This window comes from Lucilia sericata, unplaced genomic scaffold (genome assembly GCF_015586225.1).
Source record: "Lucilia sericata isolate MDLA Ls3-8-SP2 unplaced genomic scaffold, ASM1558622v1 Contig000979F_arrow, whole genome shotgun sequence".
NCBI classification, from domain to species: domain Eukaryota; kingdom Metazoa; phylum Arthropoda; class Insecta; order Diptera; family Calliphoridae; genus Lucilia; species Lucilia sericata.
Genome location: NW_023994962.1, coordinates 20,001 through 46,616, shown reverse-complemented (window position 1 = coordinate 46,616; position 26,616 = coordinate 20,001). Strand labels below are relative to the sequence as shown.

The window sequence follows — 26,616 nt, the reverse complement described above, 5'->3', positions numbered from 1 at the left end:
GTCTATAGTCTAGTCTATAGTCTAGTCTATAGTCTAGTCTATAGTCTAGTCTATAGTCTAGTCTATAGTCTAGTCTATAGTCTAGTCTATAGTCTAGTCTATAGTCTAGTCTATAGTCTAGTCTATAGTCTAGTCTATAGTCTAGTCTATAGTCTAGTCTATAGTCTAGTCTATAGTTAGTCTCTAGTTAGTATAGTCTAGTCTATAGTCTAGTCTATAGTCTAGTTCTATAGTCTAGTTTATAGTCTAGTCTATAGTCTAGTCTATAGTCTAGTCTCTAGTCTAGTCTATAGTCTAGTCCATAGTCTAGTCTATAGTCTAGTCTATAGTCTAGTCTATAGTCTAGTCTATAGTCTAGTCTAGTCTAGTCTATAGTCTATAGTCTAGTCTAGTCTAGTCTAGTCTAGTCTAGTCTAGTCTAGTCTAGTCTATAGTCTAGCCTAGTCTATAGTCTAGTCTATAGTCTAGTCTATAGTCTAGTCTATAGTCTAGTCTTAGTCTAGTCTATAGTCTAGTCTATAGTCTAGTCTATAGTCTAGTCTATAGTCTAGTCTATAGTCTAGTCTATAGTCTAGTCTATAGTCTAGTCTAGTCTATAGTCTAGGTCTAGTCTATAGTCTAGCCTAGTCTATAGTCTAGTCTATACTCTAGTCTATAGTCTAGTCTATAGTCAAGTCTATAGTCAAGTCTATAGTCTAGTCTATAGTCTAGTCTATAGTTGTAGTCTATAGTCTAGTCTATAGTCTATAGTGTAGTCTATAGTCTAGTCTATAGTCTAGTTATAGTCTAGTCTAGTTAGTCTATAGTCTAGTCTATAGTCTAGTCTATAGTGTAGTCTATAGTCTAGTCTATAGTCTAGTCTATAGTCTAGTCTATAGTCTAGTCTATAGTCTAGTCTATAGTCTAGTCTATAGTCTAGTCTATAGTCTAGTCTATAGTCTAGTCTATAGTCTAGTCTATAGTCTTAGTCTATAGTCTAGTCTATAGTCTAGTCTAATAGTCTAGTCTATAGTCTAGTCTATAGTCTAGTCAATAGTCTAGTCTATAGTCTAGTCTAGTCTATAGTCTCGTCTATAGTCTAGTCTATAGTCTAGTCTATAGTCTAGTCTATCGTCTAATCTATAGTCTAGTCTATAATATAGTCTGTAGCTTAATCTATAGCTTAATCTATAGTCTAATCTATAGTCAAGTCTATATTATATTCAATAGTCTAGTCTATAGTCTATAATCTAGTCAATAGTCTTGTCTATTATCTAGTGTATATAATCCTAGAATTAATTATTTCAAAGCCCTGACTCCCTTACATAGCTGCAATGCGACAATAAAAAAGTTACGCTTAAACCAGCCCTAAATTCACGGAAAATATAAAACCCTCTATATATTTTTTTTTTAATACCTACACAGCAAAATAACAACCGAACAACAACGACAACAACAATATATTTTTTTTATTTATATAAATACAGTGTAGTCAATTATGACTTCATGCTGGACTTGAAAGGTTCTTGTGAAATAAGTCAGGTATGAAATTAAACGAGATAAATGTGGGGTTGTGAACAAAAGGTGATAGTAGAATAAAAGCGGTAAATAAACATTTAAAATAATTTATAAGAATTTTTTTTATTTAAATTGAAAAATTTTAATTTTCTAGTTAACCTTTCTTAAGCTATTTTTTTTTATTTCGGGAAATGCGCACCTTTGTGGTAAAGAAAAAAAATCGTTGTCAAAACGAGTTTTTATATGTTGATTTAAACATAATTAGCCCGTAACACTTGAAGCGATCATTCCTTTCTTGGGGATCGAACTGCTGTTCGGTTTCTGCTAGTAATTAAATAAATCTCAATTTGGAAATAAATTTTTCTGTGGAACAGCCCATAATTGATCCAATCTAGCTCCACCTACCAAGAATATCTTTTAATATATACATAGCTGGTGTAATCGGCCACAACTTATATTCTTTTTAATAGTGTGAGTTAAGCCACATATATTTTTACTTTTTTTTATGTTTAAAAAAATCTTACTTATATGATTTTTCATTTAATAGCAGCAAATTACACTATAAAGTAACTGCAATTTCAGAATATGTTTAAGAAAAATGCATCAACATGAAATTAACCGCAAAATTCTCATTTAAAATAAATTGAGTGTTTGGGGGGTTTTTTTAACATATAGTGACATAAAAGAAATAAGGTAAAGAATTTTTATGGGGTAAAAACTATTGCTTTTGAGAAAATTGCAAAAAATATTTTAATGCTATAAAAAAGAAAAAGAGTAAATCTATTCCAGGAATTTCTTGGGTTACCCAATATTTTATTTTCTTCCATACTATGAGTGTTTTAAAATATGCGATTTCTCTAACAAATTCGTTTTGCATATTTTCTTTATTTTCAGAGGAAAATATAACATAGCTACGTTTTTACAAAGGAAATTGAATTTTTTTCTACAATTCTATTTATCATAAAAAACGACTCTTTGAATAATATTTTAAAACGAAAATATTCATAGAAACTAGTAAGAAGTCTTTATTCGCCTGTGCCGAATCCTGTATACCCTTCACCATAGTGTGTTTAAAAAAAAGGATTCATTTTATAAAATTTTAATTAATTTCATTATTCCGACTTTAGCATTACTTTAGCAATAACAAAACAAAAAACAACGATAGCGCTTTTACGTCAAATCATGCAAAACATTTTCTTTTTTTGATGAAATGTTCAGAGGTTGCCCCGGATTTTTGCTCATAACTCCGTTATTTATGACAGATTTTACTTATTTTAAATAGAAAACGTCTCAAAAGCATGTCTGACAGAATTGCTGAAGATTTGGAGTCTAAAGATATCTGGGGTCTTCAGAAAATTGATTTCAACAGACAAACTGACAGACAGAATGACTAACAGACAGACAGACTGACAGACAGACAGACACACAGACAGACACACAGATAGACAGGCAGACAGACAGACAGACAGACAGACAGACAGACAGACAGACAGACAGACAGACAGACAGACAGACAGACAGACAGACAGACAGACAAACAGACAGACAGACGGACATGGCTTAAACGACTCTATTTATAAGGATACAGAATATATATACTTCAAAATTATATTCTAGAAATTACAAACAGAATGACAAACTTATATACATATACATACTCTTCTCGCGAAGGTGAAGGGTATAAAAATATTTATGTATATGTATACATAATATACTACTTTAATAGTTTCTTTACATGGGAGGTGTCGCGCCTACTATATACAGTCCGTTCATTTTGCCTCCAAATTATTGATATATTTTGTAGGCGTGGCATCTCGCCTACTTGCAATTTCGACATAAAGAGTATCATATAATTCCTTCTAGATATGCAGGAAGATTCAGTGAAAATTTCTATGAAATCAGTGCAGCCTTTTAAGGTTGAATTCAGGATACACCGTAATCGGTACCGAAAATGAAATTCAAGACAAAAAATTATAGTTCTTTTTTTTGCTGCAAATGTATTGAATTTCGCTTTTTTAGTACCGATTACGGTTTATGCTGAAATACGCCTTTAGGCATCTAAAGATATTAGATTAGTAGATTCCATATAAGGTAGGTTTTCATATACACGAGATGCCCTACTTTAGGTACTCTTATGCCCTGGTAAAAATGTCTTCTAGCATGTCCGTCCGTCTGTTGAAAACAAGATGGAGTTTTTTGGTATTAAAAATCGGCCCTGAAATTATAGTTTAAACATAGTTTAAAATTTTTGCATGAAGAAACCTTTCTAAAATTATAATAATCATATCTGATCATATTTCAACTCCTGGAAAATTTGCCATGACAAGTTAATAAAATATTTAAAACTTTATTCAACAATAAATATTAAAGTTAATATTTCTTTCAATGAAGAAAATTTTTATTATCGCTAATACTTACTTCTACTTGATGATGCACTAACATAAGCCGATGAACGTCTTTTGAGACCACTGGTAGTGGTACCTTCATTACTGCTACCCACCGGCAAAAAACGAGACAATGATAACATGGTCTTAAATAAATCTGTAACATTGTTGTCCTCCTTTGCGGAACATTCTAAGACTTTAGCTCTGTAAAAAAAAGAAGAAACACAATTGCAAATGTTGAAAAGTATATGGTGAAAGGTTAATAACATACAACTAACATGTTTTTTTTTCGAACATGTTGATGATTAAGAACATAGTAGGTGTTAACATTTCACTTTAGGAAATCACTCATATACATATGAAAAAATCTAAAAAAAATTCCTTAATAAAGAGAACAAAACCAGAAATATGTACTTTATTATAAAATGAAAAAACCCAAGTTTTTTAACTTTGTAGGTTTTTGTTAAAAATGTGTTTTCTATTTTTCTACTTTCTTCCTTTTCTACCTCTACCTATAGATACTTTCAACATTTTAGTTTGTTAAGTAACACGGATATTGTTGTTCTAAGTACAACTAAAACAATATAAATAAAAACCCAGGAAAATGGTAAGAAAAAGGGGGAAAATAAAATCTAGGTGTAAAGGTCACTTTCTACAATGTTACAATGACAACATTTGAGTAAAAGTAAAAACTTTTGTTGGTTGGTATTAAAAAAAAAAGAGAAAAAAATAAAAAACTTTTAATTTGCAACAATTTATTTAAAGGCAAGTGGAGAAAGTAGAAAAAACAATATCTAGAGTTAAAAGAAGAATGAATATAAAAGGAAATGTGTTGCTTTAGGAAAAAATTTGTTACTTTTAATAATAACTGTAAATTAAATATGTATACTAGACAGTTTTAATTTTCTTTTAATTAAAGTCTTGTTTTTTTTGGAGGAAGATAAAAATTTGTTTAAAATTTTGTTAAAAATATTTAAAAATTTTAGCATACAAACATTATGTGTTATGCAAAAGAAGCGCTTCTTAGATGTGCAAAAGTAATGTAATAAATATTAAAGATAGATCGTGATAGATAGTGATAAACGGACTGAAAATAATTCATGACTAATATATACGAAAAATTTCGTACATTGTATGAAATGCTTCGTAATATATACGAAATTACTCAAAAATATTTTGCTCAAACAGAATACGAACCTGGTCCACTTGCTCTTTAGTTCGTTTAGTTATTTTATTGTTCATTAAATAATAGTTTTGACACAGACAAACAATTTTCATTCAAAAAACAGTTGCAAAACACAAAATAAAATACTTACGTATGTGACTATTTGTAAGTCATTATAAGAGTACTTAAATGGAATGCAGTTGGTATGTAATAGTCAAATAATAGTTTTCACACAGACAAACAATTTTCATTCATTCAAAAAACAGTTGCAAAACTCATAATAAACTACTTAGGTATGTGGTTATTTGTAAGTCATTATAAAAGTACTTAAATGGAATGCAGTTGGTATGTAATAGTCATTGAAAAGTAAGTACATATAAGTACAAGCCATTATAGAGCTTTTGCTGGGTAAATCTCTTGTGTTTTAAAACTAAAAGCCAATTATATACCTACATATATCCTCAGTTACCATGGTAATAACTAATTGCAGAGATAACCAGGAAAACATCACAGCAAAAACTTACGTTGAAAAATTAAGGGATTAAAATGCTAAATTTTACTAACACAATAGCATTTAAAGTCATTATTGTAACACACTGGTGACATTGGAGACAAGTACTTAACACGCTCGCTTACAAATAGGGAGTTATGTAAGTACTTACTACGATCACCTGCATAAAGGGAGTTAAGTGTATCTATTAATAGTTTTTACAAAAAAGTTCGTTTGTGCAACAAAGAAAGTCCGAAAACAATATGTTAAAGCTAAAAAGTAAGAATTTTGTAAGTCATTATTAGACACTTTCTAAGTAATGCAGACTGTATGTAGTAGTCATTGAAAGGTAAGTTGTAGAGTAAATACAAGTCTTATCATGTTTTGCTGGTATGGTAATGACTTGCACTTACTCAACAACTTACTTTTCAATGACTATTACTAAGAAGAAATCAATTTTTTCAAAAAAAAAAAAAAAAAAAAATTAAAAAAATCCTTACTTAACTCCTTTTTTACAGTCGATTGTAGTAAGTAATTACATAACTCCTTATCTGTATGCGAGAGTGGTGTGAACATACTTGTCTTCAATGCCGACACCGTGTTAAAATGTTAATTTTAGTACTTTAATCCCTTACTTTTCAAAGTAAGTTTTTGCTGGGTATATACATACATATGTACATATGTATTTGATATATATTTAGCATATCAGCATATCACACGACAAAGATGACAAGTTTTGAATTACATTTCAATGTTAAGACTAACTTTACAGATTATTATTAAAGTTTTTCATAAAAAGGTTGTCAAAACTGGGCGAGGAATGGAAAATTTAATTCAACTGTACTTTTTGACTTCTAACAATATAGAATTACCTCGATGTATATTTTCCTTATACTATAATTACATATCGAAGGAACTACATTCAATAGTCGCTATCTTTCTATCTGACTGTTTCATCATCGCACAAATGCTTGAATTTAGAATAATGTGTGTAAGGAGGCATTTTTGGAAATTTGAATATTTACGGGTAATATCTCCCAAAACAAAAAAAAAAAAAAATAAATAAAAAAATGTTACACAAAAACTTAATACTTAAGAAATAAACAGGTCAGGTGTCTGGTGCATTTTACTATATACGATCCCTTTAAGGAGTAAACGGTGGAAAAACTGTACTATTTTGGTACAATTTTGGTGTTGCACCTCATTTATATTTAAAACCTCTGAACATAGAAATAAAATGTATAACTTGTTCATACTTTACGAAATATTTTGAGTTTATTATTAACAACACCTGTACGTATACGTGTTAATGATTTATTGATATTACAAATATTAAGTATACGCCTAATTTAGAGAAGTACTTGAAAGTAAAAAAATCGAATGTTATAAAGGATTGTATAAATAACTCTATAAGAGATAGAACTTTTCCATCCTTTACTGCAACATCAATAGACTAGTAGACTAATCAATAGTCTAGAGAGAGATAGAGACTAGTCCATAGACTAGGTAGTCAATAGATCAATCCATTGGTAAGTCAGTGATACAATGCATAGGCTTGTCAATAGACTAGTTTGGAAGCTACTAGGCAATAGGACAGTCCATAGTCTACATAATAGACTGGCCAATAGATTAGCAAATAAACTAGTTAATTGATAAGTCCATAGCCTAGACTAGTTAATACGCAGGTCAATAGACTAGCTAGACTATTATACTAGTCTATAGACTAAGCAGTATAACACTACGCCATAAACTAATTAATGAACTAGTCAATTGAACAGTCCATTTGCAATTCAATGGAACAATCTTTAGACTAGTCCACAAGCCACTTAATGGACTGATCAATAGGCTGGTCCAGAGACATGTGAATAGATTAGTCATAGACTGGACTAGCTGGTCATTATACGAGCTAATATATTAGTCAATGGACTAGTCCATAGAGTAGACCACTAACCATCATAAACTAATGAATGAACTAGGCAATAGACAAGTCCATTGGCACGTCACTGCTAGCCAATTGACGAGACCACAAGCTACTTAATGGACTGGTTAATAAAGTAGTCCATAAACTAGTCTAGAAACATCCCAATAGATTAATCCATAGACTAGACTAGTCAACCGACTGGTCAATGGATGAGCTAATATACTGGTCAATAGGCTAGTTCATAGAGTAGACAGTAGACCACTACTTCATTAACTAACCAAATTGTCAAGAGACCATTCCATTGGTAAGTCACTGGACCAGCTCATAGGCTAGTCAAGAGACTAATCTACTAACTACTTAATAGTGTGGCCAATAGGCCATTTCATATACTAGTTCATAAACCAGTCAATAGATTAGTCGAAAGACTAGTTTATCTACTAAACAGTTTGATAGCTAGCTCATGGACTAGTTTATAAACTAGTTCATTGACTAGTTAATGGACCGACCCATATACTAGTCCATAGACTCGTCAAAAGATATGTAAGTCCAAATATATAATATTCCATAGAATAGACAGAGACCATTCCATTGGCAAGTCACTGGATCAGCTCATAGTCAATAGAGTAGACCACTAACCGCCATAAACTAATGAATAAACTAGTCAATAGACCAGTCCATTGGGACTGGGCCAAAACATAGGCTAGTCAATTGACTAGCAAGCTACTTAATGGACAGGTCAATAGAGTAGTCCATACACTAGTGTAGAGACATGTCAATAGATTAATCCATAGACTAGACTAGTCAATAGGCTGGTTAATAGACGAGCTAATATACTAGTCAATAGAATAGTTCACAGAGTAGACAGTAGACCACTACTTCATTAACTAACCAACTTGTCAAGAGACCATTCCATTGTCAAGTCAATGGACCAGCTAATAGGCTAGTTAAAAGTTTAATCTACTAACTACTTAATAGTGTGGCCAATAGGCCATTTCATATACTAGTTCATAGACCAGTCAATAGATTAGTCGAAAGACTAGTTCATCTACTAAATAGTTTGATATCTAGCTCGTGGACTAGTTCATTGACTAGTTGATAGACCGACCCATATACTAGTCCATAGACTCATCAAAAGTCATGTAAGTCCAAATATATATTATTCCATAGTTTAGACAGAGACCATTCCATTGGAAAGTCACTGGATCAGCTCATAGGCTAGTCAAGAGACTAATATATTAACTACTTAATAGTGTGGCCAGTAGGCCACTTCATATACTAGTTCATAGACCAGTCAATAGATTAGTCGAAAGACTATTTCATCTAATAGACAGTTTGATAGCTATTAGCTTGTGGACTAGACCCATATACTAGGCCATAGACTTGTCAAAAGATATGTAAGTCCAAATATATATTATTCCATAGATTCAGACAGTTTTTAAGATTTCAAAAGTACAAAATTGCTTTAAAAATTACAAAAAATTTAATTTATAATTTTTATTTATATATTGAGGCCTAATATATATAAACAATTTCCACTAACTTAATTGTAATAAAACCTTTGAATACAAGATTTATTAATGGGGAATTTATATATTGTAAAAATTCCTTCATGCGTTATATATAATTTTTGGTATTCTTATATTAAAACATGGTTTATTGTAATAAAGAATCCTGATACAATAAATAACAAATTTGTTACATTAAATCTGGTAGCACACAAAAAAGGGAAAATAACTGATAAAAAAATGACCATAATGTTTTACCCTATAATATAAAATTTTTGCCCATTTGATTGGAATCAGCTTGATTTTGATTTCAAAAATGTTTACAAAAGTGAATGTTATTAAGGGAGGTATGTTATATAAAGTGTATTTAGTGCTTGTCCAAGAGTTTTTCTTTTTTTTTACAGTTAGAATTTTTTCCGGTTTGATAGCTTTAGTGACCACTTTTTCTTGTTTTGTGTGATTTATATTGTCAAATAAACATAAATCACTTGCGTTTTTTGTATGTATGTATGTGTGCTATCAAAGGAGTGAGGGTTTTTGTTGGAATTTAAAGAAATGCCGATTTAATCGTTTTTTTTTTTAAATTGATGTGATTTTTTTGGTCCCATTTTATAGTTACCGTATATAATAATGATTTATGTTTATTTAAACTGTTATAATGAGTTTTTATTACTATCTTAGCATGAAAGTGAAATGTTAGAGCTTTTTGAATGTACTTAAATCTATCGGCCTGTAGTCTAGATTATAGTTTGAAATATAACACAGGCAGACAAAGTTTGAAAAAATTCGAAACATTGGAAGTTTCTAAATGATTGAGCTGCGCTGAATCTGACCTTAGATTTTCTTCATCATGTGTGGGATTTGAAATATCGTATCCCGAAATTTGAGAACACGCCATTTTTTTCCCGTTTTTATAGCGACCTTATAACAGAGCTAAGACAACTTTATTTGTTAAATGTTGTATGCCATCTGAAAGTCTATTCTATCAACTTTAAAATAAAGGCTTAACATCTGACATATCATCTCTCTTCTTGGAGATATCTTCACCTAAAGATTGAAAACTTTGGTGTACTCAAGGTGTTTATACTCTGTACTATTTTCTATATAGTAAGGAGAGTATTATAATTTGTAAATATTGATTATAACAGTTCCACACCTATCTGACGATGTTCCAATTGACTTGAAAATCTCTTTCTGATTCGACTTAACGATGTCTGTCCGTCCCTCAACTTCAACGGATGATATCTCATTAACTACAACAAATTTTATAGCAATTCAAATGGTATTTCCATATATGTATATTATTGTTATATCGAGCTTTAGAAGAAGATGTCTTGAAGAGGAAAGAAGTTATATCAGATGTTAAGCCCTACAGCATTTTATAAATAAAGTTGTCTTCGGGCATTTATTACGTCTCAAAAACGGCCAAAAGTTGAAATTTTTCAAACTTGAGGACACAATATCTCAAATCCCAGATGTGATGTAGAAATTCTGACGTCAGATTCATAATCAATCCTTTAGAAAAGTATACTTTGGTCTATAGATTAAAAATTTGTCGTTGCGTCTAATCTAAACTATAGTCTATTCTTAAGTGTGAAAATTTTAATCAAAATTAAGAATAAAAAACATCTCAATTTTCTGCAAATTTTTGTGTGGATTGTCCCAAATGCAAATATGTAGATTACTTAAGTTTATAGAGATAACTGACGTAGCTATGCAGGAATGTTCCTGCTTGTGTAGTTAATACGTAATAATGTGTGTGTGCCTATGGATTGGGATGAGAGTATAAGTGTTAAAGTGGCACACTTTAAAAATATTTACTATAATCTATACGTGACCTATATCAACTTTGTATGAACAAAGCACACAAAATTTTATATGTATATGTTTGAACAAAGGAAGCCCAACAGTTTTGCAAGAAGACCTTGTATACCTTTTAACACAATATAACCCTTTTAGAACTCAATTTAATTCTTAAGAAAAATTAAAAACAATTGTTTATAAATAGCTTTTTAAACAAAAATGGAAGACATCATAAATTATCTTTAGCACTGCAGGGTGTTATTGTTATTACATCCTTATTTTTTTGTTTGTGTGATTATTTATGCTTACACACTTGAAGAGATTATATTAGAAGTGTGAGTAAATGATAATAATAGTTTCCTTCCGTTGTTGTCATCACATCTAGTACCTGAGATATTTGTTTACATACTCTACCGAATTCAATTGTAAATAAGAATGTGTTAATGTACTTCCACACTCATACTTCGTATCATTTCCCAGTAAAAATAAAATTCATTGATGTAATAGAAAATATCATTGATTGTATTATAGTTAACTTTTCCTAGTAAGTAATTGTATATAGAAAGACCATTAAAGAAGAAATTATGTAGGGGCTAGTTAAGTACGTCTGTCTGTATGTCTGCTGAAATCAAGTTACCGAAGATTTCAGATATTTTTTGGATCCAAATAGTGTATTACCATGTAACTACTTGGATCCAAAAGATATCCAAATAATGACATCCAAATGAGTATGTATTACTCATTGTTGGGTTATTGTCTGCTTCAAATAACAATCAATATGTTTGTGTTAATGATAATCAATTTTTACGTGTTTAGTGACAATAGAAAAGCAAATATGGGTTTTTTCACTATACTTTTCTATTTTACTACTTATATGAAGAAAATAATAGAAATCCTAGTAAAATGACAAATATCAAGGTTAAAAATATTCCCACCTTTTTATAAGTATGTGGAAGCGATACTATGTATCTGCCCTAAACAGGCAGACAGACGGACATGGGCAGATCCTACATATATAATAGGAAACCTTTATTTTGAGGTTCATTTTCATTTTAACATTTTGGTCGATACAAAAATATAAAATTTAATTAATTTTTATTTGTAATATTGTATGTTCTGTGTTTGTGTATGGTTACTAAACTACTTCTTTGCAATTACGCTGATAAGTAGCTGTAAGTGAATGTAATTTATTCTGTAACACCAAAAATCTTAAAAATTTGTTGCCCTCAATTACTTATAAATTGGTTAACAAGCAGAAAAGATTTTTCGTCCGCTATATTTTTCACAATTTTCACAGAGATAACTGTGTGTATATGGCTTATGATCCTTTTAAACTAATTAGAATTTTTATATTTGCTCTTTTCTTTGATTTTCAGTTACACGTGGACGTATTTGCCAGTATTTCGCTACGACTGCAGTTAAATAAACAAATTTCATTAAAATTTTATGCATAAAACACAGAAATGAACATATTTTTTTCAGAAAATGAACTCGAAAAAAATTTGGGTATTAAAATATCAACAGTTGTATATAAACTATTAGGGTGGAACTTTTAATAAAGTTCTAAATAGGGTGGCATCGGTACTAACTAACTAACTAACTAACTAACTAACTAACTAACTAACTAACTAACTAACTAACTAACTAACTAACTAACTAACTACTAACTAACTAACTAACTAACTAACTAACTAACTAACTAACTAACTAACTAACTAACTAACTAACTAACTAACTAACTAACTAACTAACTAACTAACTAACTAACTAACTAACTAACTAACTACTAACTAACTAACTAACTACTAACTAACTAACTAACTAACTAACTAACTAACTACTACTAACTAACTAACTAACTACTAACTAACTAACTAACTAACTAACTAACTAACTAACTAACTAACTAACTAACTAACTAACTAACTAACTAACTAACTAACTAACTAACTAACTAACTAACTAACTAACTAACTAACTAACTAACTAACTACTAACTAACTAACTAACTAACTAACTAACTAACTAACTAACTAACTACTAACTAACTAACTAACTAACTAACTAACTAACTAACTAACTAACTAACTAACTAACTAACTAACTAACTAACTAACTAACTAACTAACTACTAACTAACTAACTAACTAACTAACTACTAACTAACTAACTAACTAACTAACTACTAACTAACTACTACTAACTAACTAACTAACTAACTAACTAACTAACTAACTAACTAACTAACTAACTAACTAACTAACTAACTACTAACTAACTAACTAACTACTAACTAACTAACTAACTAACTAACTAACTAACTAACTAACTAACTAACTAACTACTAACTAACTAACTAACTAACTAACTAACTAACTAACTAACTAACTAACTAACTAACTAACTAACTAACTAACTAACTAACTAACTAACTAACTAACTAACTACTAACTAACTAACTAACTAACTAACTAACTAACTAACTAACTAACTAACTAACTAACTAACTAACTAACTAACTAACTAACTAACTAACTAACTAACTAACTAACTAACTAACTAACTAACTAACTAACTAACTAACTACTAACTAACTACTAACTAACTAACTAACTAACTACTAACTAACTAACTAACTAACTAACTAACTAACTAACTAACTAACTAACTAACTAACTAACTAACTACTAACTACTAACTAACTAACTAGCTAATTATCTTAAAAATCTTATTCTTGTGTTAAAAAATAATGTTTTTGGTGGATATCCCACACGCATCCCATTATGGGACTATAAAGCCCTTAAAGGAATGTATAAGCTTTCATCTGCGCAAAAAGGATTTTTTGAAAAAAAAATAAAAAAAAAAATTAAAAAATTTTAATTTTTTTTGGGAAACAATGAAAAAATAGCTATCTGATCTTCCTTAAACAATTTTTGCTAGGACCTATAGGTGAAAAGTTGCATTCATTTGAATAAAACCCTGTATGACCAAAGTGTTCAACTTTGACCACCTCTAAGTGGTGCAGTTCTTGACCAATATAGCTCAAAATTCCAATAGTACTAACCTCACACAAAATTACCTATATTTATATCAAATCCAAAGAAATACACCTGTTTATATCGGGGCTATTGACCGCTCCTTTACCACTGTCTCAGGACTTCCGGTCTACTAGACAAGAACGCTAACCACTTACCTACAGGCCATACAAGTAACTAACTAATCAACTAAATTTTTCTGCATTGATAATATAATCGACCCAATATATCCAATTTGATCGGTACTCCTAGATATTCCAATAAACTTAAAATAACACCCTAATATTTTTGACTCCCAAATAAAAGCGTGCAGTTTTTTTCGACTTTACCATATATGCGGTTTTTTTATTAACACCACTTCATACATAGTTGATGTTGGGAATTGTAAATTTACTCTTCGTTATTTTCCCCCCACAAAAAAAAAATCTCTCCAATAAGGGAGTCCTTTTGTCTATCACAGCGTTGACCAATTTCATGCAACAGTACTACAGTAAAGAAGAGTAAAAAAACAAAAAATGTAATTTTCTTCAATACTGTTCAAAAATATTTGTGAGTTGAAAATATTATTTTTAACACTTTTTTGTCGGGTATTTTTTTAACGTTTTTGCTTTTTGTTGCGCTTTGCATTGGCAAATTGGGTCAAACAACAAAACGCAACTGCAACAATAAATACTTTGTCAAGCTGTAATAACTTTGAGAATATTTTTCTGATAGTTAAAGTGAAAAAAAAAAAAAAATTTTTACGATTTTTGTTTTGATCATATTTATAATTGGCAGGGAATTAATATTCCAATAAGAATAATAACAAACAAGTAGGGAGAGTTATTTGAGTCTAAAACGAATTTCAGTTGCCCTAAGTTAAAATATACGTAAATACACACATATGTATGTGTGTAGTAAGTTTGGAGTTTCTTTTCGTAAGTTTGTGCTATCTATGGAACTTGGTTTTATTCCTTAAAATAATTTTACATTGGTTACAAACAGTATGTCAATCTTAATAGACCCCTTACTGTTTTGATAGTAATGTTAAGTCGTCAATGACAACACTGGTAAAACTTGTGAAATGTTATGAATCTAAATTTTCTTTTTATTAATTTGCAAAGCAAAAGCTATAAAACATTTTACAATTTGTTAATTTTTTTCAAATGTATTCTAATTATTTAAATTTTACTATATTTAAACGAATTTATAACAATAAATTGATTTTCTAAAAAAGGGTCATAGGTGGACAGGGGAGCACACAGACAGATATATGTATATATAGATAGCGATTTCATATCGACAATATATATAGGTTCAAATAGTACTCCGGAATATATTTCCATTTTTATACTAAATACATAGATAAACCTTACCATCAAATAGTATTTGTGAAAACGTTTAGACATCTATGTGTATTGACCAGACAGATTGACGGACATGGCAAAATTACGGGCGAAACACAAGTACATAGACAGATTGACGAATAGACATAGATAGACTGTCTGTCTGTCTGTAAGTTCAGAAGACCCTAGATATCCTATTCTATAAGATATTCTGATGAGAACTTTATAATTAAAATCAGCAAAATCTGTTCAATGGGAATATATACTCAATGCAATGTTAAGATCTCTACTTAGTATACTAGACTAGACTATAGACTAGACTATAGACTAGACTATAGACTAGACTATAGACTAGACTATAGACTAGACTATAGACTAGACTATAGACTAGACTATAGACTAGACTATAGACTAGACTATAGACTAGACTATAGACTAGACTATAGACTAGACTATAGCCTAGACTATAGACTAGACTATAGACTAGACTATAGACTAGACTATAGCCTAGACTATAGACTAGACTATAGACTAGACTATAGACTAGACTATAGACTAGACTATAGACTAGACTATAGACTAGACTATAGACTAGACTATAGACTAGACTATAGACTAGACTATAGACTAGACTATAGACTAGACTATAGACTACTATACTAGACTATAGACTAGACTAAGACTACTATAGACTAGACTATAGACTAGACTATAGACTAGACTATAGACTAGACTATAGACTAGACTATAGACTAGACTAGACTATAGACTAGACTATAGACTAGACTAGACTAGACTATAGACTAGACTATAGACTAGACTATAGACTAGACTATAGACTAGACTATAGACTAGACCAGACGTCGGCGCTAGTATTGTTCTGACAACGAAGATTTTCGGCAAATTACATGTACACAACACGATCGCAGACGAACTTCTAAACAAGAGCATCAAACATAGAAATATTTAATTTAGTTGCTTGACAGCATTCAACAAAGCAGGCTGATGTCGCTTTGTTAAAGGAATTGCAAACACAAATTGAAAAAACAATAACAACTTGCAAAAACAAGAGCATAATTTACAAAAACAACGTACACCCTAAATAATTTTCAACAATGAAAGTAAATATGTTCATCTTGTTTCATTATTTTTTTTGTACATTTTAATTTGAAATGTTGTTTCTATGTGAAGAAATTATCATTCTTATGTACATTGATTACATTTTCTTTATAAATATTCTCATTTTGCAGTAATGCAATTTATTCTTCAAAATTAAAAATAACCAAATATTTTTTTCAGTGCAATTTCATTGAAAAAATACCAATATTGTGTATGTAGTGGTGATTTTTTTATCTGCCTCTCTATACGCCGGTATATGGACTAGACTATAGACTAGACTATAGACTAGACTATAGACTAGACTATAGACTAGACTATAGACTAGACTAGACTAGACTATAGACTAGACTATAGACTAGACTATAGACTAGACTATAGACTAGACTATAGACTAGACTAGACTAGACTATAGACTAGACTATAGACTAGACTATAGACTAGACTATAGACTAGACTATAGACTAGACTATAGACTAGACTATAGACTAGACTATAGACTAGACTATAGACTAGACTATAGACTAGACTATAGACTAGACTATAGACTAGACTATAGACTAGACTATAGACTAGACTATAGGACTAGACTATAGACTAGACTATAGACTAGACTATAGGACTAGGACTATAGACTAGACTATAGACTACTAGACTATACTATAGACTAGACTATAGACTAGACTATAGACTAGACTATAGACTAGACTATAGACTAGACTATAGACTAGACTATAGACTAGACTATAGACTAGACTATAGACTAGACTATAGACTAGACTATAGACTAGACTATAGACTAGACTATAGACTAGCCTATAGACTAGACTATAGACTAGACTATAGACTAGACTATAGACTAGACTACTATAGACTAGACTATAGACTAGACTATAGACTAGACTATAGACTAGACTATAGACTAGACTATAGACTAGACTATAGACTAGACTATAGACTAGACTATAGACTAGACTATAGACTAGACTATAGACTAGACTATAGACTAGACTATAGACTAGACTATAGACTAGACTATAGACTAGACTATAGACTAGCTAGACTAGACTAGACTATAGACTAGACTATAGACTAGACTATAGACTAGACTATAAGACTAGACTAGACTAGACTATAGACTAGACTAGTTTCATCAAAGGCATTAAATACAAACTATTAAGCATATTTGCCTAAAATCCCATCACATTTTGTTTTAATTACCCTTTGCAAATAGTTTTCATTTAATGGCTTTACTATCAAAATCAATTGCCTTTTAGAGCATTTACTATTTCCACATATTTTACAACATTCTGTATAAATCACTAAAAGAAATACTATGCTCTATAAAACCGAATGTCATTCTATAGTTGGCAACAACTATATTTTCTAATGAAAATAAATGCGTTGCTTTTGTATTTAATGGCATTTTCTACAACTTAGTGTTTTTTTTTTGCAATATTATTATTTGCGGTTTTGTCCTGCCCCTGATTTTGTTGCTGTTATTGCTTCTATTGCATACGAATGATGGCACAGTTAAGTGTTCATAATGATCTTAAACGTATTTATGTGTTTGATAGTATTTTATGAACAGCCGGTAGTTTTGGAAGCAAAATTAATCCCTTTTAGAATGTATGGATTTTCGGTAATTGTGGTAAATTCACCCCGAATTGCTGGGCCACAATTATAAAAAGTAGTATAGTGTACATAAGTATGTGTTAGAGAGAAAAAGTTTTTATGTGTTCAAGTATGGGTATTGTTTAGTTTTGTATGTCATTGTTATTCCGGAACGTACAATGCTCTTTGACACAACTTAACCTACGTCACACATATACATATGTATGCATGTTTGTGCATTAAGCACTTTTTATACCACACACAACTACATATAGCGGAGGAGGGTATTATTGGTTTTTACTGGTGTTTAGAATAATCACCAATTTGCTAAGAATCACTTGCATTTAACGATACTTTGTACAAACTTTGTTGTTATATCCGTCAACAGAAATCATAAGGTATTGATTTTTTGTTTATGTATGTGCAAAATTACTCGTAGATCTACAAAATAATATATATATATAATGTAATATTACACTAAGACAATTTTGACTATATCAGCCTGTCTGAAATACAATAGAGCCCAAATAGGAGGAGAAGTTTTCCACAAATCTTTTCTATTAAACTATTAAAAATATTGATTATGCAGCAATCATAATATGAATTAATAATGAATTAAGACTAGTTAGCTTTAAGGGAATCGGACAACATTTGATTAGATCTAGTCTATAAAAACCGCTATAGAAAATTTTTCAAATTGTAAGAATTGGCTTAAGAATGATAGTATAGTAATGAAAATCAACAAACTCAAGTTAATAAGAACAAAAACCAATCTGAAACATATCGGATCATAAATGCCCCAAACATTTTGCAAAAGTCATACTGATGTGGACATATCATAATATAAGACTATAACTCTCCCTATTAAGGTACGTAGGCTTAGTTAGTTAGTTAGTAAGTTAGTTAGTTAGTTAGTTAGTTAGTTAGTTAGTCAGTTAGTTAGTTAGTTAGTTTAGTTAGTTAGTTAGTTGTTTAGTTTTAGTTTGTTAGTTAGTTAGTTTAGTTAGTTAGTTAGTTAGTTAGTTAGTTAGTTAGTTTTAGTTAGTTAGTTAGTTAGTTTTAGTTAGTTCGTTAGTTAGTTAGTTAGTTAGTTAGTTAGTTAGTTAGTTAGTTAGTTAGTTAGTTAGTTAGTTAGTTAGTTGTTAGTTGTTAGTTAGTTAGTTAGTTAGTTCGTTAGTTAGTTAGTTAGTTAGTTAGTTAGTTAGTTAGTTTAGGTGTTAGTTTAGTTGTAGTTAGTTCGTTAGTTAGTTAGTTATTAGTTAGTTAGTTCGTTAGTTAGTTAGTTAGTTAGTTAGTTAGTTAGTGTTAGTTAGTATTAGTTAGTTTTTAGTTGTTAGTTAGTTCGTTAGTTCGTTAGTTAGTTAGTTGTTAGTTCGTTTAGTTCGTAGTTAGTAGTTAGTTAGTTAGTTAGGTTTAGTTAGTTAGTAGTTAGTAGTTAGTTAGTTAGTTAGTTAGTACCGATGCCACCCTATTTAGAACTTTATTAAAAGTTCCACCCTAATAGTTTATATACAACTGTTGATATTTTATACCCAAATTTTTTTCGAGTTCATTTTCTGAAAAAAATATGTTCATTTCTGTGTTTTATGCATAAAATTTTAATGAAATTTGTTTATTTAACTGCAGTCGTAGCGAAATACTGGCAAATACGTCCACGTGTAACTGAAAATCAAAGAAAAGAGCAAATATAAAAATTCTAATTAGTTTAAAAGGATCATAAGCCATAATACACACAGTTATCTCTGTGAAAATTGTGAAAAATATAGCGGACGAAAAATCTTTTCTGCTTGTTACCAATTTATAAGTAATTGAGGGCAACAAATTTTTAAGATTTTTGGTGTTACAGAATAAATTACATTCACTTACAGCTACTTATCAGCGTAATTGCAAAGAAGTAGTTTAGTAACCATACACAAACACAGAACATACAATATTACAAATAAAAATTAATTAAATTTTATATTTTTGTATCGACCAAAATGTTAAAATGAAAATGAACCTCAAAATAAAGGTTTCCTATTATATATGTAGGATCTGCCCATGTCCGTCTGTCTGCCTGTTTAGGGCAGATACATAGTATCGCTTCCACATACTTATAAAAAGGTGGGAATATTTTTAACCTTGATATTTGTCATTTTACTAGGATTTCTATTATTTTCTTCATAGTTAGTTAGTTAGTTAGTTAGTTAGTTAGTTAGTTAGTTAGTTAGTTAGTTAGTTAGTTAGTTAGTTAGTTAGTTAGTTAGTTAGTTAGTTAGTTAGTTAGTTAGTTAGTTAGTTAGTTAGTTAGTTAGTTAGTTAGTTAGTTAGTTAGTTAGTTAGTTAGTTAGTTAGTTAGTTAGTTAGTTAGTTAGTTAGTTAGTTAGTTAGTTAGTCAGTTAGTTATAGGAATCAAACCCTTGGCTTTCTAGATTCCTCACCCTTTAATCTGACATATAAAGTAGAGATTATTCTTTAAACTAAAATTGTTTAAAGACATTTTCCTAAAACACACACAACCCTTAAAAGTTCTTTGACAGTAGTAAAATCGTAAAAGTTTGTTCGTAGTTAAATGCGAATATCTATGACTGGTGCCGCTTTGTCTCATTACAAAAAAATATTAAAAATAAAAAAATTTAAAAAAAATATAAACTTTATGGAGTTGCTGCGGTTTTGCTATGTTTGTACTACAAACAACAAAACAAAAAAACTAGAACAAAATGCAACTGACTAACAGCAAACTATTTATTGCTTTGGGTCACGAGTTTCAATATTACATTTAATGTTTAGGAATTAAAATATAAATGACAGTAAATTAAACAGACAACTTTATGTTATGGCATTTTAAAGTTGAAACTAGGCAATTTGAATGCAAATAATGTGGGCATATTTAAACATACATATTTTATTTTTAAATAAATGCAAATTTGGTAAATTATAGCACATTTAATTTTACCATGACAATTTTCATTTTATGCTGCCTGCAAGGAATCTAAATAACACAGTAATATTGACAAATGCAAATATTAATTTAATCATATTAGAAGGATTTAAAATTTTACGAAAACATTTGCTAAAATTAAAATTTCACAAATAGTGTTAAAAACTTCAAAATATAATTGAAAATTTTAAAATGATTTATTATTTATGAAATGCTAATTGTTGAAAAAATAAAATCTGTAATGGAAGTTGATGAAATTATGGATATTATTATTTCAAAATTTATATATTATATCATAATAATTAGGTTATTTAATGTAAAATATTCTAGAGGAAAATAGTTTATTTATTAGTTGAAAATTTAAGTAAATGAGAGTGTAGAGTCGGTATGGATGGGTTATATGATACTCTATACAAATGCGGAAAAGATTTAGTCCATGGACTAGATTATGCAGGATTATTCTCTGAACTAGTCTATAGATTAGACTATAAACTAGTCTATAGACTAGATTATAAACCAGTCTATAGACTAGACTATAAACTTGGCTATAGACTTGACTATTAACTATTCTATAGACTATAAAATAGTCTATAGACTACACTATAAACTAGACTATAAACTAGTCTGTAGACTAGAATATAAACTACTCTATAGACGGGACTATAAACTAGTCTATAGATTAGACTATAAACTAGTCTATAGACTAGACTATAGACTAGTCTATAGACTAGACTATAAACTACTCTACAGACTAGACTATAAACTGGTTTATAGACTAGACTAGTCTATAAACTAGTCTATTGACTAGACTATAAACTAGTCTATAGACTAGACTATAAACTAGTCTTTAGACTAGACTATAAACTAGTCAATAGACTAGACTATAAACTAGTCTATAGACTGCACTATAAACTGGTCCACAGACTAGACTATAAACTAGTCTATAGACTGCACTATAAACTACTCTATAGACTGCACTATAAACTACTCCATATACTAGACTATAAACTAGTCTATAGACTGCACAATAAACTAGTCTATTGACTAGACTATAAACTATTCTATAGACTAGACTATAAACTATTTTATAGACTAGACTATAAACTAGTCTATAGAATAGACTATAAACTAGCCTATAGACTAGACTATATACTTGTCTATGGACTAGACTATAAACTTGTCTATAGACGAGACTATAAACTAGTCTATAGACTACACTATAAACTAGTCTATAGACTAGACCATAAACTAATCTATAGACTAGACTATAAACTAGTCTATAGACTAGACTATAAACTTGGCTATAGACTTGACTATTAACTATTCTATAGACTATAAAATAGTTTATAGACTACACTATAATCTAGTCTATAGACTAGACTATAAACTAGTCTGTAGACTAGAATATAAACTACTCTATAGACGGGACTATAAACTAGTCTATAGACTAGACTATAAACTAGTCTATAGACTAGACTATAAACTAGTCTATAGACTAGACTATAAACTAGTCTATAGACTAGACTATAAACTAGTCTATAGACTAGACTATAAACTAGTCTATAGACTAGACTATAAACTAGTCTATAGACTAGACTATAAACTAGTCTATAGACTGGACTATAAACTAGTCTACAGACTAGACTATAAACTAGTCTACAGACTAGACTATAAACTAGTCTACAGACTAGACTATAAAGTGGTCTATAGACTAGACTAGTCTATAAACTAGTCTATTGACTAGACTATAAACTAGTCTATAGACTAGACTATAAACTAGTCTACAGACTAGACTATAAACTAGTCTATAGACTAGACTATAAACTAGTCTATATACTAGACTATAAACTTGTCTATAGACTAGACTATAAACTAGTCTTTAGACTAGACTATAAACTAGTCAATAGACTAGACTATAAACTAGTCTATAGACTGCACTATAAACTGGTCTATAGACTATACTATAAACTAGTCTATAGACTGCACTATAAACTACTCAAAAGACTAGACTATAAACTAGTCTGTAGACTGCACTATAAACTAGTCTATTGACTATACTATAAACTATTCTATAGACTAGACTATAAACTATTCTATAGACTAGACTATAAACTAGTCTATAGAATAGACTATAAACTAGTCTATAGAATAGACTATAAACTAGCCTATAGACTAGACTATAAACTGGTCTATGGACTAGACTATAAACTTGCCTATAGACTAGACTATAAACTTTACTATAAACTAGTCTATAGACTTTACTATAAGCACATAACATGATTAAATTAAATCATATTATTTTTGCCTATAACCTAACATAATTTGTTTAAAACTATTTTAAAAATTTAACTGCTTTTATTATTATTTAAATAAACCATAATAAATAACAAACAAAATAATTAGGTGTCATGTGAATATCGAATGACAAATAAAATACCAAAAAAAAAAAAAAAATTAACAAAAACAAAAATATTTTGTCAAGCAATAATTTAGTAAAATATCTGCAAAGTAACTAAAAACAAATTTAAAAACACATACAAACAAATACATATACACACATACACACCTTAAACGAGGCAATTCACAATAAACCCAGTCTGTTACCTCCTCCAGTTTGACCTCTCTGTGTGTTTTAGCCAGATCCGATTTATTGCCAGCAATTACCATGGGTATGTCCTGTAAAACGAAATTGGAAAAAAAATTTATAGAAAACTGTAGTAATAACAACAACTGCAACAACAACAACAAAATGTTTATGTGTAGGTATTTTTACGTCAAATGTTAAATGATAATGTATCACCTTTACACATTTACAGTAAGTGGTAAAAGTGCTGTAAAACAAAAACTAATGGATTTAGATAATGTTGTCCTAGTAATGTGTAAGAGGATATAAAAACCAAAAAAGCAATGTTCAATAAATTTGATATTTTATAGCAAATTTTCGATAAGTTTGTTATTTATAGGAAATTTTCGATAAATTTGCTATTTTATAGGAAATTTTCAATAAATTTGTTGTTTGATGGGAAATTTTCGATAAATTTGTTATTTGACGGAAAATTTTCTATAAATTTGCTATTTATAGGAAATATTCAATAAACTTGCTATTTATAGGAAATTTTCTGTAAATTTGGTATTCTATATTAAATTTTCGATAAATTTTGAAATTTTATAAGAAATTTTCGATGACGCATGTCATCTTGAAAACTATAGGGTATGCATTGATACTGCTAATGTTTTAAAGACCATCATGCTATGTTGTTGGCAATGGGATTTTAAAAGTTTATGAGTTAAAGAAAAACTTTAGACAACCATAAAATATTTATTAAAATCGTTTGGCACTTTTAAAAAAGTTCGAAAAAACTACATTATTTAGCTATATCCGTCTGTCTATCTGTTTGTCTGTCTGTACGTCTGTATGTTTGTTGAAATCAATTTTCTGAAGACCCCAGATATCTTCGGCACTCAAATCTTCAACAATTCTCTCAGAAAATATGTTTGTCTGTCTGTCCGTCTGTCTGTCTGTCTGTCTGTCTGTCCGTCTGTCCGTCTGTCCGTCTGTATGTTTGTTGAAATCAATTTTCTGAAGACACCAGATATCTTAGGCATCCAAATCTTCAACAATTCTATCAGAAAAGTTTTCGAGAAGTTTCATATTTAAAGTCAGCAAAATCGGTTCATAAATAACGGAGATATAAAGCAAAAATCCGAGAAAATTTCATCACAAATTTAGATTTTTTGTGCAGGCTAGGACAGAGAATCCTTCTGTGAAGAACTCAGGTGGCAAACTTTGTACATGGCTGAATCGGTTCATGTACAAGCACTTTGCTGAAGAACACGAGCTATCTAATCTCTTGCCATAGTAGCGTCGTTGCGGAATGACAGGCAGCATGGGAACAATACCAATGCAAACCCCGACATCAGGTGAAATCAATCTTCCGGTATACCGGAAGGTTACCACTCTTATGAAGTCATGAAAGATTACATTATTTAAAATGCAATCCCCATCAACTAATGTCCCATTCCAGTGCCTCTTAAGGCCCGCGCAACCACACTACAGAAATATCTCTGTTGATTCGGCAAGTTGGTAGTATGAAATACCCAGCCAATAAATCAGGATCCTACTGTATGTCAGATAATGTGACAGAGGATTTCAAAAGTCAATTCTAACCCAATAATAGCCCTGACAAGTTGAGGAAACGGACCTCAACCATAAGTCGCGAAGTATGAAACAATATGAATCCTGTTGTGATGACAACAGCACCGAGAACTTCCCTAAAGTATAAAGTCTACTAAATCAGTACTAGTCTTCTGCCGGGCAGAGGAGTCTTTCCCGATCGGTTTCATTTTGGATATATCAGTCCTTGAACCAATATTCTCTCCACGCGAATTTGGGTATAAACTACAGCCACTACGTGGAACCCAAACCAACTGATCAGCCAAGAAAAGTCCTGCGGGCAACTGGCCACCCGTAGTGCCAGATTATATGCTACTCTGGTTAGACCCCATGTCAAATCATTCCAAGGAAAGGCCGAGGATACGTTTAATCATCATCCGGTTTATAGTCCTGGCAAACTAGAGGTATTGGTAGCAGCTCTTTTCCGTGGGATATTGCAATAACACCAAGGTGGAGATTTCACCAAGGTAACATTCCCCCGGAAGGAGATAATAGGGGCAAACGAGCATCGTTGAAACTTAATGAGAAGCCGATTCAGGTATAGATACCCAGTAAAAACTTTCATTACCATGTAAGGGGTTAAAATGCTAAAATTTACTTACACAATAGCATTTTAAGTCATTATTTTAACACGGTGATGTCATTGGAGGCAAGTACATACCACAAACGATTACAAGTAATTAGAAAAAGTAGTCATTGTAAATCGCATGAAAAAACGTAAACAGCTTCTATATCTTCACTGGCAAGATGACTACTGAATTATAAAGTATTTATATAACATATTACTAGTAAGACCTTATTAGACTACTTCTTTGTAATCCAGACCATATGTAGTAGTCATTGAAAAGTATGTTGTTAGGTAAGTAATTACAATTGAAAGCCATTACCCAGTTTTTGCTGGGTATGAAAACACTAAAATTTATATGTATTTTATAACATTCGTCACCCGTTGTTTGAAATCAATTAAAATATGTTTTCATAAAACAAAAGCTATTGAAACAATAAGTCTGTTTGGGAAACTTATTAAAAAAAACTTTATAAAATTATATTTTTTAAATTAATATTTTATAAAATTTTATAGTTCTCTGACACTTACTTGAAAATCAGCTCTTTGTTCTCGTATTTCTTCGAAACATTGTTTAACACATTGAAAACTTGCAGCGGATGTTGTGGCATAAACGAGCATAAATGCATGTGCTGTGGCAATTGATAAACGACGCATGGCAGGAAATTGCATATCACCTGATGTATCTAATATATCTACCTGTAATTAAAATATGTAATAATCAGAATATCGTCAATATTATTTTTCATTTTCAACTATAAATTGGCAATTTAAATAATATTAAATTTTTTTTTTGCATAGTATTATAATTTGCATTAAAATGCTTAAATTATGGCTTTAATTTTTCTTCTTTTACAAATAGTTATTTACAATCAGCATTTAAAAGGATTAAATTTACATATAGTTTTAAAACTATTTCTAAACAGGCATAAAAAGAGATTAGCATTGGCAGTTAAAAAAAGGTAAAAATATAGTTTGTGAAAAATTCTGTCAAAATATTTTTACAAAATATTTACAAATTAAAAATTTGTTCAGATCTTCATGCCCATTTCTAGGTTTAATAGTTCCAGAAAAGTTTTATATATGTTTAACGTTGCAATAT

General features: G+C 30.1%; 1 protein-coding gene across 1 annotated transcript in view; it reads right to left on the bottom strand.

Moving 5' to 3' along the window:
* The window catches only part of LOC119609433 (GTP-binding protein Di-Ras2), a 94,792-nt gene that overhangs the window by 48,662 nt on the left and 19,514 nt on the right, over nt 1-26,616 (bottom strand). Inside the window, exons 2-4 of the mRNA XM_037964198.1 lie at nt 26,046-26,213; nt 23,342-23,451; nt 3,916-4,085 (exon numbers count right to left, since the gene is read on the bottom strand). Coding sequence (XP_037820126.1) covers nt 3,916-4,085; nt 23,342-23,451; nt 26,046-26,213 — 448 coding nt within the window. The remainder of the gene's footprint in view (nt 1-3,915; nt 4,086-23,341; nt 23,452-26,045; nt 26,214-26,616) is intronic.